The sequence below is a fragment of the Mycteria americana genome, chromosome 1 (genome assembly GCF_035582795.1).
Source record: "Mycteria americana isolate JAX WOST 10 ecotype Jacksonville Zoo and Gardens chromosome 1, USCA_MyAme_1.0, whole genome shotgun sequence".
NCBI classification, from domain to species: Eukaryota; Metazoa; Chordata; class Aves; order Ciconiiformes; family Ciconiidae; genus Mycteria; species Mycteria americana.
This window is the reverse complement of record NC_134365.1, coordinates 221,502,471-221,515,798: the sequence shown is the minus strand read 5'-3', so window position 1 is coordinate 221,515,798 and position 13,328 is coordinate 221,502,471. Positions and strand designations below refer to the sequence as shown.

Genomic DNA, 13,328 nt, shown 5'->3' with positions numbered 1-13,328 from the left:
AATTCTCCTCCCCCAAGCAAGCTTAAATCAGATGCGTAATACAAAAGAACAACAGTGTTAACAATAGTGCATTAACATTTAGTGATTTCAAGCTAGATGTTAGTATTCTGAATTTACCTTCACATTCAAATTTCTCTCCGGGCATAACAACTTCTTAATGTCTGCCTAATGTTCTTGTGCATTTAGACTGTAAATTCTTTGGTGAAGTGACTAGCCTTACATTCCACATTTGCTGGCAACTGCTATTATAAAGGCTTTAGTCCATGCCTCTCCATTACTATTTAAATGGACTAAGGGAGGGGAAAGAGTGTGTACAGTTCATGACAAAAATATTCTGATAGAATGGAATGCATTTAAAGCCACAATTTAATTTCTAGTCTTGCAAATGTAATCAATACTCATACTTCTTACTGCTGCAGTTGCTGGTCACCTGACCTCGTGTGTCATATCCAACAACAAAGCCTCTCTGCTTAAAGTCTGAAAAACACCTCTCAAGATACTTGTAGATACCCTGGAAAGAAAAAAAAGAAGAAAAAAAGGTAGGTAAGAATTAGCTCTAGCGCAGCACACACAAACATTAAAAATGATCTTTCACATCGGATGTATAATGTCAGTAGGCAAAATACAGCTCAGCAAAAGTGTCAATAATTATATGCACAAAAGCAGCATATTTATTTTTTCCCCAAAGTGTTCACAGAAAGAAAGCAAGCAAAAAGAGAAACAGTTGTGGAAAACAGACGCGGTACAACAATAAGTGACCGAACAGCATAAACAGAAAGCTCGAGCCAGCAAAATCCTCAAGCAGCAAACACTTGTTTTCAATCCGTACTGTGCTTTTCTGTATTCAAACCATCTTCTTAAAGACCCAAGGGAGAAAAATCCATTTTTTTTTTGAAAGTCCATCCACTCAGGCAATATAAGGCTAGTGCTGCTGGTCAGTGCTAGTCTTTACCCTTGTGTTCACAGTACAAGTCAGACACCTTTTCAGCACTGCTTCCAAAGTGTTAGCTCTAAATTTGCATTAACAGGATGCTTCATCCTTACCCACTTTTTCAAACAAAAGTTTATTACTAGTGACCTGCTCCAGGTAGACAGATTAAAGTCCTCGATTTATATACTATGCAGATACAGTAGTGCAAATACAAGCTGTATTCTATACACTAAGGCAGAACATTTCCAATAGCAAGATACCAGAGAAGACCCCTGTGCAGGGAGAAGAAAGGGGAGCAGATGAAGGGAATAAATTTTTAGAACACATTGGGGGTGAGGAGAAATATGCGCTGAAGCATACGCAGGAGAAAAACAAACAGCCTCTCAGTCAGCCACCCCTTCTTTTCAAAGCAGAAGGAGATAGGCGGTCTTTGAAAGAGAGCATTAGATGGTGTTCCAGCTTCACCTTCCCTGTGGCCTTCACGTCCATTCATTTCCCAGTTAGAATATCTCTGGAGATCGGTCACAGAAACAACCCAGGATGGATCAGCAGTTTCAGACAAAAAGATGGAAGCACTATAGTTAGCGGAAATTTCCAGAGGCTACAGCTCATTACAATCAGAAAGCAGCTTTCCCCAACACAAACACATCACTGTGAACTTACCATAGCCAAGCTTATCCTAAAAAGGCTACCTCCGATGAGGGTACAAGTTTCCTCTTGATAGAAGGAGCGGGGGTATTTTGTACTAGAATTAAACAGATTTACCCCCCCCCCCCAGTATTAAGTGAAATTCTTTGCAATGTTCTTATCTGGATCTGACTCACTATCACCAATAAGCAATCTCTCAATTGGAAAGCTAGCCTGACTCCTACTCATAAAATTCAGTTGAGCTCAACTTTTTTAATGGTTCTTGCCCTTTCCACCAAAGGATGTGCTTCAAAGCACGAACAAGTGGATACTGGCATCTCTTTGGAGAACTATTTCAGCTGCAGATGTAGTGTGTCTATAGGGGGATTCGCAGAGAGAGAGAGAAAAAAAAACAACTTTAAAATAAAAACAAATCTTTGAATACCGACAGAACTGGAAGCTGCTCCATGGCGTCATCGCCAGCTGAAGTCACCTTCACGCTGAACTGAAGTGTGTTGATACACAAACCTGTTCACACCGCCTGACAACTTATCAAGAACTTTCATTCACAGTTGTAAAGAGATAAGACAGGAATGGGGAAAACTCGTTCAAGTTTGACTAGAACAGATTGAGTAACATTTAAAGAGATGAATGGCAGATTTCTTGTCAACAGATCTCTTATTTAGGCTAGCGGTAGCTTGAGGTCAGAGCACATTGCAGAGTTTTATCTGAACTAGTTCCTCAAACATCAAGAAACTGCACGAAAAAGACAAAATTTATGGAAGATGCAGGACCATATTAGCCAAACCGGTACTGGTTAGAAGCAGAAAACAAACAGGGGCATATAAACTTTTTCAGAAGCAGCATGAATCAAGGTAAGTTCAGACAGAACAACTAATACTCCTGTCCACATAAGAAAGTCAACACATTACAAACCACTCTTTACAAACGTAGAACTGTTACACAGGATTTCCATTTCCCACCTGTGTAATGGAAATTACCATTTCCATTACCTTGACAGCAGAGGCATCCCTTGACCTTTTGGCAACCCCGGGATCTCTAGGATTCTGCACATCAAATTTCTTCCTCGCCCCTTACTTCCCAATGACAACCATCATAGCCGGTTTGGCTTTTTGGCTCTAATGCCCCCACCCGTATACATCTCCCAACTTTCCATTCCCCCATTCCTCAAACACAGAGCCACCGATTCATTTTTGTTGCCAAGTAAGGGCTTATACTGATCTTTTTAGCAGATTTGATCTTCCGTACTTTCTCCCCTGCACCTCATCCAACCTATTTCTGCCTGAGCATTTTTGGCAGCTGTTGGGTGCCATTACAATCTAAGTAACACTCTCCTCAAGGGTGAGGCGAGATTTTTTCCTAGGACATCCTCTTAAACCAGCTTCACTGTTTGACACTAGATCAAAGATTTCATATGAATAAAAACTGGAATGTCTTTACTTTCTGCCATGGAGAAGTTTTGTTTGAAATTAAGACAATACGATATGCAGTACGAGAACAAAACACCTTAAGCTTAGCCAAATATCCCACAGCTGAAATTAGTCCGGCCCTACGGGACTTGTTTACTAGGCAAATACCTTTATTAAAGCTGCAGGAAATAAAAATAAATAAAAAATGACAGCAAGAGGAAGTGAATGCTGAGTCTCTCCACTATCTGAACCCTCTACTCAAGTTCACACCTTTTTTTTTTTTTTTTTTTTTTTTTCCAAGTGCCATTCTCCCTTTCTTAGAGGGCAGTTAGTAACTCCAACACCTCTTGGGATAAGTCCTTTCTGTAATAAGTTTCTCAATTTAAAGAATTCCTGTTTCCAAGACTCAGGTTTTGATAGCGTCCCCATCTAATTTCTCTTAGGATAGCTACTGCTTCTAAATTGAAGATATCCACGTCAACATCTTGCCATTACATACTTGGTGATAATGAATAACTTATTAGCAAGTGTCAGCATACAAATGTGTAACCACCTCAGTGGATCCAAACCAAAATTCTCTTTAGGTGCACTGAAGTATTACAAATATTTACAGCACTGCACAGTTCAGGTGATTTCCCTATAGAAAACTCAGACAGATCTAGCCTGCTTCTACTGCCATGTTTTAAATAATCCTCTTGCATCCTCTTATCAATTTCAAAAGAGAAGCGAGGGGAAAGTGATGGTATCAAGAATGGGATGGAAAGATTTTTGGTTGATGAATCAGGAGAGATAGTAACAGCTTTATGAAGCCCAGTGTTTAAATCTTTCAACTATTATCTTTAGCTTTGCTTATATAGCAACAAGAAACTTGTAGCAATGATGCTAAGATGGCTGGTTTTGTCATTGTGGAAGTCAGTGATGGGCTACTTACCTATTAATAAAAACAATTGGTTCAGCAGGACAGAAACAATACTTGAGCAGGAAAATCCAGGCTTTATGCGTAGAGTCAAAAGCAATTTCTGGATGTTCTGTACCTTTCTGGATCTGACTTTTCATGATATCAATATAATCGTGCAAATGAAGAAGCATGCACAGAATGCGCTGAAGCATGCAACTTAAATAAGGTTTCTTTTAATTTAAGGAAATATTTTAATTACACTGAAGTCCACTTTTTTGATGGCCATTTATTCCTGTAGCAGGTAAGGACAAATATAGAGACAGGGTTGCCCATTTTCAGATTAGGTTCAGCAAAACTGTTAATGGCCTTAGCTCCTGAAACAAGTGCAGTCAAAGACAGACATTAAATCGGATGCAGTTTACTTCAGAAACAAGTTTTAATCTGCTTCCCAGAGACTGTTTTCTCTAACTTGATACCTGGCTTTAATAAACAACTAAAAATAGAAGCTCCACAGAGGGAGCAAATGAATCCAACCCAGTTTATTACTTTCAGAAAACACGTAGTGCCCATGAAACTGAACTTGCAAACACATTCCCTGCTGACCAAAACGAAACTTTTCACTTTCTGCCAAGAATGCGTATCAGTCAGCCTATCCAAGCTCAGTCACGCTTCCACGAGACTGGAAACACAAAGGCAGCATGCAATGTTCAGGCGCTTGGTGCATGAGCAACTCCAAACTCAGACTGCACAGGCCAAAAAGTAGGGTGACTATTATTAACTTCCTCTGCATCATCAAGATGTTTACTCTGCTTCAAAGTGGACTTGTTTAAAGCAACTTCGCTAGTCTTAACAATTCCATCACTGGCAACAAACTACTAGTTTTTAAACTATTTTTTTCTTAATCTCTTCAGCTCGTTCCCACTGGATCAGTGGAGACCACCTGTACCACATCAGTAAGTTTTGTTCGTACCATTACAGTATTTGTAGCAGATGAGTTTGGCATATTTAGATCAGTAAGGCTTGAATTAAAGGAAGCATCATTCTAAGGTGTGTCCAGTTTAGAGGTTAGAAACCTAAAGAAAACTTTCTGTTAGACCCAAGACTAAACTGAGGAGGAAAAAATGGTCAGATATAAGGCTGGGTTTCAAACGCTACCAATGAGCTTCAACATGTTACTTCTTTTCAAAGCCTGTATAAACAGCTATTGGAATTTGGTTTCACCGCAGAAGTCTGGGCTCCAGTTGTACAAGTCAGACATCAGCAGTATGTCAAACAGCTTAATAAAGTCCCAGCTGTTCCAAGTTTTAAGCACACCACTTCGCCCTGAGCCAACAGAAAACAAACTATTTAAGTAATGTCTACTGAGGGACTTGTATCAGAGCATCAACCTGCAGAGAGATGACTATTTTAAAATGTTTAAGTACACAGTATTAAACGAGAGATTTTATCAACCCTTTGTAAATCATGTAATAAAACACCTTTTATCATATGGCTGAAGCTCCATTTATAAAAAAAAAATACTTAACAAAGTAGATAAATTCAGTAGGTTTGTCATAACAAAAACTTTTTATTGATGTTCCAAGTACAACGGTTACAAATACGTCAGTTCGTTATGTTTTCAACAGTCAGTCAAGACTAAAGGTAGGAACAGATAAGATGTTTAAGTATATTTAATACACACAGTCCAAATCAATTTGTATTTTATATGCTCACAAGGAAAGGAAATACAGAACATCCAGTTTCTGACTCATGCTATTCATTTTCAAAAGGATTCAACACTTCTCTTTCCTTGCCTCCCACTACCTTCACTGGGCTGAGAGAAAGCTATATTTTGCAGATTAAGAATCCAACTGCTTTTTGCTTAATATTTACCATAATAAAGCATGTGCAAGAATGACTAATCAAAGTCAGGAATGATAGTTTAACAGGACTACAGCCCTAGATAAATCAATGTTCAAATTCAGAGTCTTCTTTCACATGCTCAAAGTCTGGATAATATCAGATCAATTTCAAATGTACTCTGAATTAATTTCTTATGAAGTTTAGTTGTGAAGATTAGTTATTTTATCTACTTGTTTTGGGGAAAAATTGATAGAGGAACACATCACCTGAAAAGCACCCTGGTACTGTACAATAAGCAAATTTAAGAACAAATCCACTATGAGACAGCAATATAGAAAAGGAGCATGGAGCACCTTTGATCAAAAACTAAATCAACATCAACTGTTCCTTCCCAAGGTGTTTACCGAAAAGGTGGGGAAAGAAATGAGTCAACAGGGGACCAAGTTCTTTGAAAAAGAATATATCATCTGCCCTTGAACAAAACAGTGCTTCAAAGAAAAGCAGAGATGATTAAGCCTTATATTAATCAACAGGTTGATTCATGCAGACAGTCACCACACATACAACTCATTAACACTGCTTGAAAGAGAAGCAGGGAGGGAAATGGAGAAGAGTCCAATTGTTTTCCAGCCCTCTTCTGGCATGCAAGACCAAAATCAACAGAGGAAAAAAAAAGGGTAACAGATATTGAAGAAACAAGTCCAGAAAATTGTATTTCTGGTTGTTAATCAACTTAAACAGCTAGTCAAAAGAACCTAGGGAATCAAGGAAAAGATGTGTCAGAAGTGAGGAGTCTGCCACCAGTCTTCCCCACCACAGCACTGACACCATTTGTGACTCCATGGCAGCCTCTATCCAGCTCCTCAACTCCACGTCCCAGCTTTTGTGCCCTTCCAAATGTACATCCAGCACCACCACCAAGCAGAGCCTAATCTCTGGCAGAGGAGCAGGAAATTAGAACTACAGCCTCCCTGGCCAAAACTTTACCCCACACATGGGGTAAACCCATGCACACCCATCCCATCAGACCCTTTCCAACAACACTAATATACAGCTATCAAAATGGCAGTCAAAAGCTACATCTAAGTTCCAAGATCTCCCTGTCTGTATCCAAATCAAGAAGTCCATCCCAAAATACTCCACTCCAAACTTCAAAGAACTAGTCCTCCAATGTTTTCTTAGCAAATAATTCTATAATGGTATCTCTAACCCAAATAAACAAATATTAAATCATAGATAAGCCATGAATCATCGACCTCTCTGATACAATATGTAACACAAGATTTGCAGTTTGAGAGTTTAAGTTCGTATCTCAAATTACTTTCTTGCATCTCTACCTAGAAAAGTGCCAAGAGCTACAGTAATGCCAGTGCACTTAACCACAATATTTGCTACAACTATCCAATCCAGTTGTAGGTAACACAACTAGTGTTACTGGAAGGATTCCCCCGAAGTTAAACAATTTACAATACAGATGTTCTTCACAGTCAGTCTACATTTGCTTTTTCATCTTACTTCCTGTTCATTTTCTTAGTAAAATCTATTTTGGTATAGTTATTCACAACTTCGGCTAAAAATGAAAGAAAAGGCTTTTCTGGTTGAGGGTGGGTTTGCTTTTTGGGTTTTCTTGGGCTTTTTTGTTTAGTTTTTGACAAATAGTAAAAGCTGTTAAGACAGCTGATGATTTCTAGCTTCAGAGCAGTATAATAGACTTTAACTACTGGCCAAATTCCAGTGGAAGTGATTATATTCTGCCTCCTAGGATGTCCAATTAAACCTGTTCAAGCTACTTTATTGTCTTCCAGCACCAAACATTTCATGCTGTCACTCTGCTGTTGAACGGCTGTTGTGTTTCACCCTCAGCTTGTATTTCAGTGGTACACTATAGGACCCAAACATTTACTGTGAAACCATTCAGTTGTCTCCTATGCTACTCTTCAGCTTACCTGTGTTGACTGGATCACCGTAAGATCATTAATGTAGCAAAAGCCTGCTCCCATCGCAGAGCGAAGACCGGCAGTCCCAAAGGTCAGCCTGCAGCAGAGACGATCCCGTAACTCTTTATGCTTTCCATTCTGTAACAAGTTTTCAATCTGTTCTTTTGTTTTTTGGTTCTGCAAAAGAAGATTAAGGTCTTCATTTAGTTCTTGAAATCAGGATCGGAACTATATACATATTGTTTTTAAATAATTCCTAGTTCTGCAGTGCAACAAGTTCTTCCTAGCCTAAAAAATGCCTGCCTGCACAAACTAGCCTTCATTGTAACTCTCATTTCTATCATATTCTCTTTTCTGTATCATCCTTATTTATAAAAGATTCAAGAGCTCTTGCTGCCATTGAGACACTGATGTGTTTGCCTAGTCACAAACACACTTTCCAGCTACATGAAGCCTGTAAGTGAGAAACACAGACTTTAGAACAGGTTTTTCCAAGGCAGGTAACACAAGTGAATTCTCAATCTGTGCTGCTGGAAGACAGACAAAAAAATCCTAACTTCAAAGTGGTATTTCCTTCCTCCCCACCCACAGGAAAGGTCTGTAAACAGGCACAGTAAAATAAAGCTGACATTGTAAAACCAAAAATAAAGCTTGTCTTTTCAAGTTACGTTAATTGTTAGGGAGGTGGGTACAAGAGAGTCAAAGCCCCTATTTACCACAAACTCTCAAATAAAGATGCGTATTTCTCTCTGTCGGAGAATCCCAGCCATTTTTGACACTTTCCCGGCTCAGTATATACACTTGATAGGAATGGGTTAAAAAAAAATAACTCCTACTCCTGAAAGTAAGTATCATAAGCAGCATTTTAATAGCCACTTTCACTGCTCCCCAAACTTGGATTTTTAACTGTACTTAGAAGGGTCTCAAGAATCTTGTCAGTAAAACCGACAGAATTAAAAACAAATTTCTGCAATTACTTGAAAGTTCAGAAAGAATGTGTTTGACACACAGTATGCGATACGGCCACTAAACACAGAATTCTCCAAAGAAGTCACTGGATGTATCTTTAAGAACTAGCATCTTTCTGCAGGAAAAAAAAAAAAATCCGCTCCCAAAAGCAGTCCTCATGTCAGTGAAACATAACTTTAACATTGGTCTTAGAGAACACAAAGATAGCAGTTGCTTTATGATTTGTCCCCAAAACCAGCAAAAACATACACCCACTAAGCTACTCAGAGGAAACATTTAAAACCAAAATACTATGTAAATCAGTTAATTTGATGTATGGCAATATATTAACAGTCTTATGGCTCATATGGAAAAGCCAGAGACATTCTCCCTTTCTGGTATCTTTGTTAGCTGACTGTTACACCACTTCACCTACACTTGCATAGCTTCTGCAACCGAAAGCTCCCTGCAGTTACGTGCTGATGTTCGTACAGCACGTATCGCAGCAGGGACTTGTGTGTCGGCTGCTCTGCCGTTACCTGAAAGAGGCCGTATGAGGTCAGACCAAAGGGCCGGTTAGTCCAGCACCCTGACAGCAACTGTCAGCAGATGTCTAGAAAAAGGCATCAGGACAGCGCAATCACAGCAGGAATCTGGGGGACAAAGGTGCAAGGACGATCTCAGTATTTCCTAGGTAGGGAGTTCCTGATCTGCATGGGATGGCTCCTTGTACCAACAAAAAGGATACAAACACCAGACAAGTCAGGACAGAACATTTTTTAAAATGTTGTCATCCCAAGCCTTTATCATGTAAAGTCCACGACTAAAATGAATGGCCCCCAACAAGGAAAACATTTGGCTAAATAGAACAGTAGGGAGCGATTCTGATCTGAAACCAACTCCATTTTAAACAGAGTCATTGCATTTATGAAAGAACATAAGCGTTTGTCACTTCCATGTATAGAGAAGACATTCACTACCATTCCTCAGACAGCTGAGGGAGTGATTATACACATCTCCGAAAGGCTTAAATTGAGTATTTACCTTAACGTAGGAATTGCTACAATCCTATGAATGTTTTAAAAGTCAATCCTAGGCAGCACACAGTATGTTATGTAGCAGGATGGGTAAGTGACACTGATTATTGAAGCCTCCCTCTGTTCATTCAGTATTTTCCCAAACTCGCATTACTGCCAAAGCTATGAACTTACAAGCGTACAAAACACACGTACACACAATTTGTTCTTCTGTACCCTAAATAGTTACTCTGTACCCTCGACTAATATTGAAGCTAAAAAACAATGGGACAAAAAGAGGGAAACTTTAATATTAATTACCTATGATTATTAGAATTATATAGTCGTGGTAATACCAACCACACTATGCTGGACATGCTTGGGGAGACCTGGGGGGAAGTGAGAGAAGGTGAGTCCAGTTTGACAAAGAAAAAGAATGATAGAAGAATATCAATGTCTGTTCTTTTACAACATGTACTAATAGGGAGCGATTCACCCATCGGATGCTGTTTTGAAAGAAGTGGGTGAGTAAGTACCCATATTTTATAACACAGGGATTTTGAAGGCTTTATAAATTCATTTGGTCATCAAGAAACTCAGCCTGTCTACAGACATCCAGTTTGGACAAGCCACTTCACAGCTATAACAAACACAGCGCAGCCCAGCCAGGCTTGCCAACACCACAGACAGTGGAGAAGGCGATCGATACACAGCTGTAAAAAAACAATTCCAGCTGTATGTGATACAGCTCAGGCTGCACAAGTGCTTCTCAGTTTCATCTTACTTCTTGACAGAAATAGTGTAAGTATTAAGACTTACTAATTGTAAGTACTAATAGATAAGCACTATTACTAATAGTCTTACTTTTCAGTGCTTCTTCAGAAGCAACAGTGTTGCTTCAAGCAGGGTCCTAAGAAGGGTTAAAAAAGGCAAATGGAATCTGAAAGGCAAGGGTGAAGCACCCCTGACATTTAAAATAGAGGTCAGCCAGCTTCAGCTCCCGCACTGCCTGCCACAAGCCAGCCTCTGCAGCACTGGGAAACCCGCTCTGCACAGAGGGAGGATCTTCAGGAGGATCTGAAAAACACTGGGAAAAGCACAATGATATGAGCTGTACCAACTTTCATTAGGGAAAAAATATTCAATAAATCTCGTTCAAAATCTGAAACTATTTCCACAGCTTGATAACAGATCTTGAACACTAGCAGGATGAGACGTGAATTTAAAATAAATTTTAATTTCTTTGTGCCTTAAAATAAAAAGGCAAGCCATTCTTGTTCAGGCTCTCAGATGGCTCTGCAACCAAAATGAGCCATTACTCACAACACAGCTAAAAAAGGCCTAAAAATAAAACAAAAACAATGGGGCACAACCAATATTAAATCCCAGAAGTAAAAGCACCTCTTTTAGCTGTTCATAGGCATTCAACCAGAAAACAAATGACTAATCTGAAAAGAGTCTGAGGCAAGAGCACATGAAAACCTCATTTCACACTATCATAACTCAATACATAGTTTTGATTTAAAATAAGTTATTAAATTACACAGCATCTTTAATAGCTTTTTAGGATATGCTGTATTGCTTGCCTGCAAAAATAGAATAATGTGTAGTACATTACACAGTTTATGGTCTGGAGTTTTGCAAAACTGAGGCAAGACTTTCCTGAAGCAATAGCGCAAACATTTATTTCACAAATAGATTAACACGCATTTTTGATTGAAGCTACCTTATTTTTTTCCTAGGGAACAAAAAATGAGTCAGCCCAAATAGCGTCCAAATAACGTTTTAATTTGCTCAGGTTGCACTCAGTTAGCTAAAATTTCCTGCGATCAGAAAAGAAGAAACGAGAAAAAAAAAGTTACAAGCTAAAGAAGGAAATATCAAAGCTTTCCACATATGACCTGAAACTCCTGGGGCAACAGAAAGAAGGGATTTTGCAAGACTTGGTATAAATTCAGACGTGGTGATGATCTGTCTCACGCTCTGGGTTATGCATTCAACAGCATGAGAATAATTATCTCAAGACAGCTGTTAGCACAAGCGTCCGTGGCACAATCCTTACTGCTTTTCATTGTTTCCTGCCTTTCATTTTTTCTCCGGGTTGGAGCTTCAAAGCCTATGGACCAGTTTAGCTTCTTGCCCCATACTGGTTGGGTATGAACACCATTTACCATGCTAAACTGAGAATTTCAAAAGGCACTGCAGTCAGGTGGGGCTAAAAGATAATGACAGTGTCCACTGCTGAAGTTTAACCCTATTGCGAATTCTCAAAAAGCAGGTTTTTTGCTGTTTTGCTTTGCAGTTATGAAAAAGTAATACACCTGAAACTTGCTCAGTAGCTCTTAGGAAGGTTCATTTTTCAAAGCAGAATAGTTGTAATGTTAGAACACACAACAGACATTAATATCAGAGACTGGGATTATGAAGAAGAAAGTCTACCATGCCTTTATGCAAAGTGTATTTTCTGAAGTCATTAGTGTCACTGCACCATCACTCTCTCCATCAACATTAACTTTCCTGTCATGTGAAGCAAGAGGCACTAGGAGGGTATATCAGATTAATCAAGCTACGCAGCATCCTATTCTATTTCTAAATTCCAAGGAAATATCATCAGTCCCACCTATGGATGCAAGTAGGTGACACTGAGGCGAGGGGCTTATTAGCAGCTTTAAGTAGTTCATTGATGTATTCAAAAATAACTATAACAGATCATTGCTTAGAAAATACTTTCTCAAGCTTTGGAAGCCAAGCAAGGCAGCAGCATGAAGTTAGCGCCAAACTCAATTAGCTTCGAAACACAAAGTCAGACAACTGAAGTGCCCGCTCTTAACCACTGCCTGGATTAGTATGTCAGTAAGCTCCGTTAATCACAACGCAGAAGCCTAGCGTAAGCAAAAGAGAAGTTCCTTAGAGATTATCAACTACAGTGTTTGGACATTATTTTTAATATCCTTAAAAAAAACCAACAACACAAGACTGCCTAAAGCTTCCCATCTGAAGCAGAAATAAACTAGGCCGTTTCATACAAAAATAGTCATTCTTTAATAAAAGCAATGCTCTAAGGCATCCGTGCATCCCCAATGGCTCTAACAAAGCAATTCAAATTCTTCTCATGGATTTAGTGATTTGAAGAGCCCATAGAATTTAATGCTTCTTCTAAAGTCAAGCAGTACGTGGATGTCAATGATATGAAAACAGCATTTCTTTCAGTATCCGCCAAGCACGCCAAATCTCTGCACTGCTGGCCAACACGACTTTCTGGAAGAGCAGCTGAAGCGCTTGCGGACAGCAGAGCAGCTCAGGGAATGCAGGTCGGGGTAGGGACCACAGCCGCTGTGCCAGCAAGTGCAGCATCACTGCTGGAGGCACGGAGGGTGGGAGACGAGGGCAAAGGGGCTGTGGTGAGCTCAGTGCCTGGTAGCCTTATTCCACCAACGCGACTTGGGGTCTTTCCTAGGGTCCCCTAGAAGCACCGGTGACTCATCTGGTATGGATACCCCAAGGGGTTCAGGGGCTGACTGCCAGGTACTGCTTTCTCCCTCATTGACCTGTGAAGCTGAGCAGGGAATACCTGAATAACTAGGCTGAGGTTGCTATCCCACACGAGGAAGTGGTTAGGGAACGGACCATGGCTTTGGCAGGGTCTGCCTGCTGCGATAGGAATGCACGTGCCCAGGCCTGAGCTCAGCACCGAGCAGG

At 39.8% G+C, this 13,328-nt stretch overlaps 1 protein-coding gene across 3 annotated transcripts in view; it reads right to left on the bottom strand.

The window, feature by feature from the left end:
- Window positions 1-13,328, bottom strand: part of PGM2L1 (phosphoglucomutase 2 like 1) — a 42,000-nt gene that overhangs the window by 19,377 nt on the left and 9,295 nt on the right. Inside the window, exons 2-5 of one of the 3 annotated variants that reach the window (XM_075491353.1) lie at window positions 11,356-11,452; window positions 7,675-7,842; window positions 1,397-1,442; window positions 405-511 (exon numbers count right to left, since the gene is read on the bottom strand). In XM_075491353.1, the coding sequence (XP_075347468.1) occupies window positions 405-511; window positions 1,397-1,420 (131 nt within the window). In that variant the 5' untranslated portion in view covers window positions 1,421-1,442; window positions 7,675-7,842; window positions 11,356-11,452. The remainder of the gene's footprint in view (window positions 1-404; window positions 512-1,396; window positions 1,443-7,674; window positions 7,843-11,355; window positions 11,453-13,328) is intronic. The other 2 variants (XM_075491352.1, XM_075491351.1) reach the window with 2 other exon arrangements.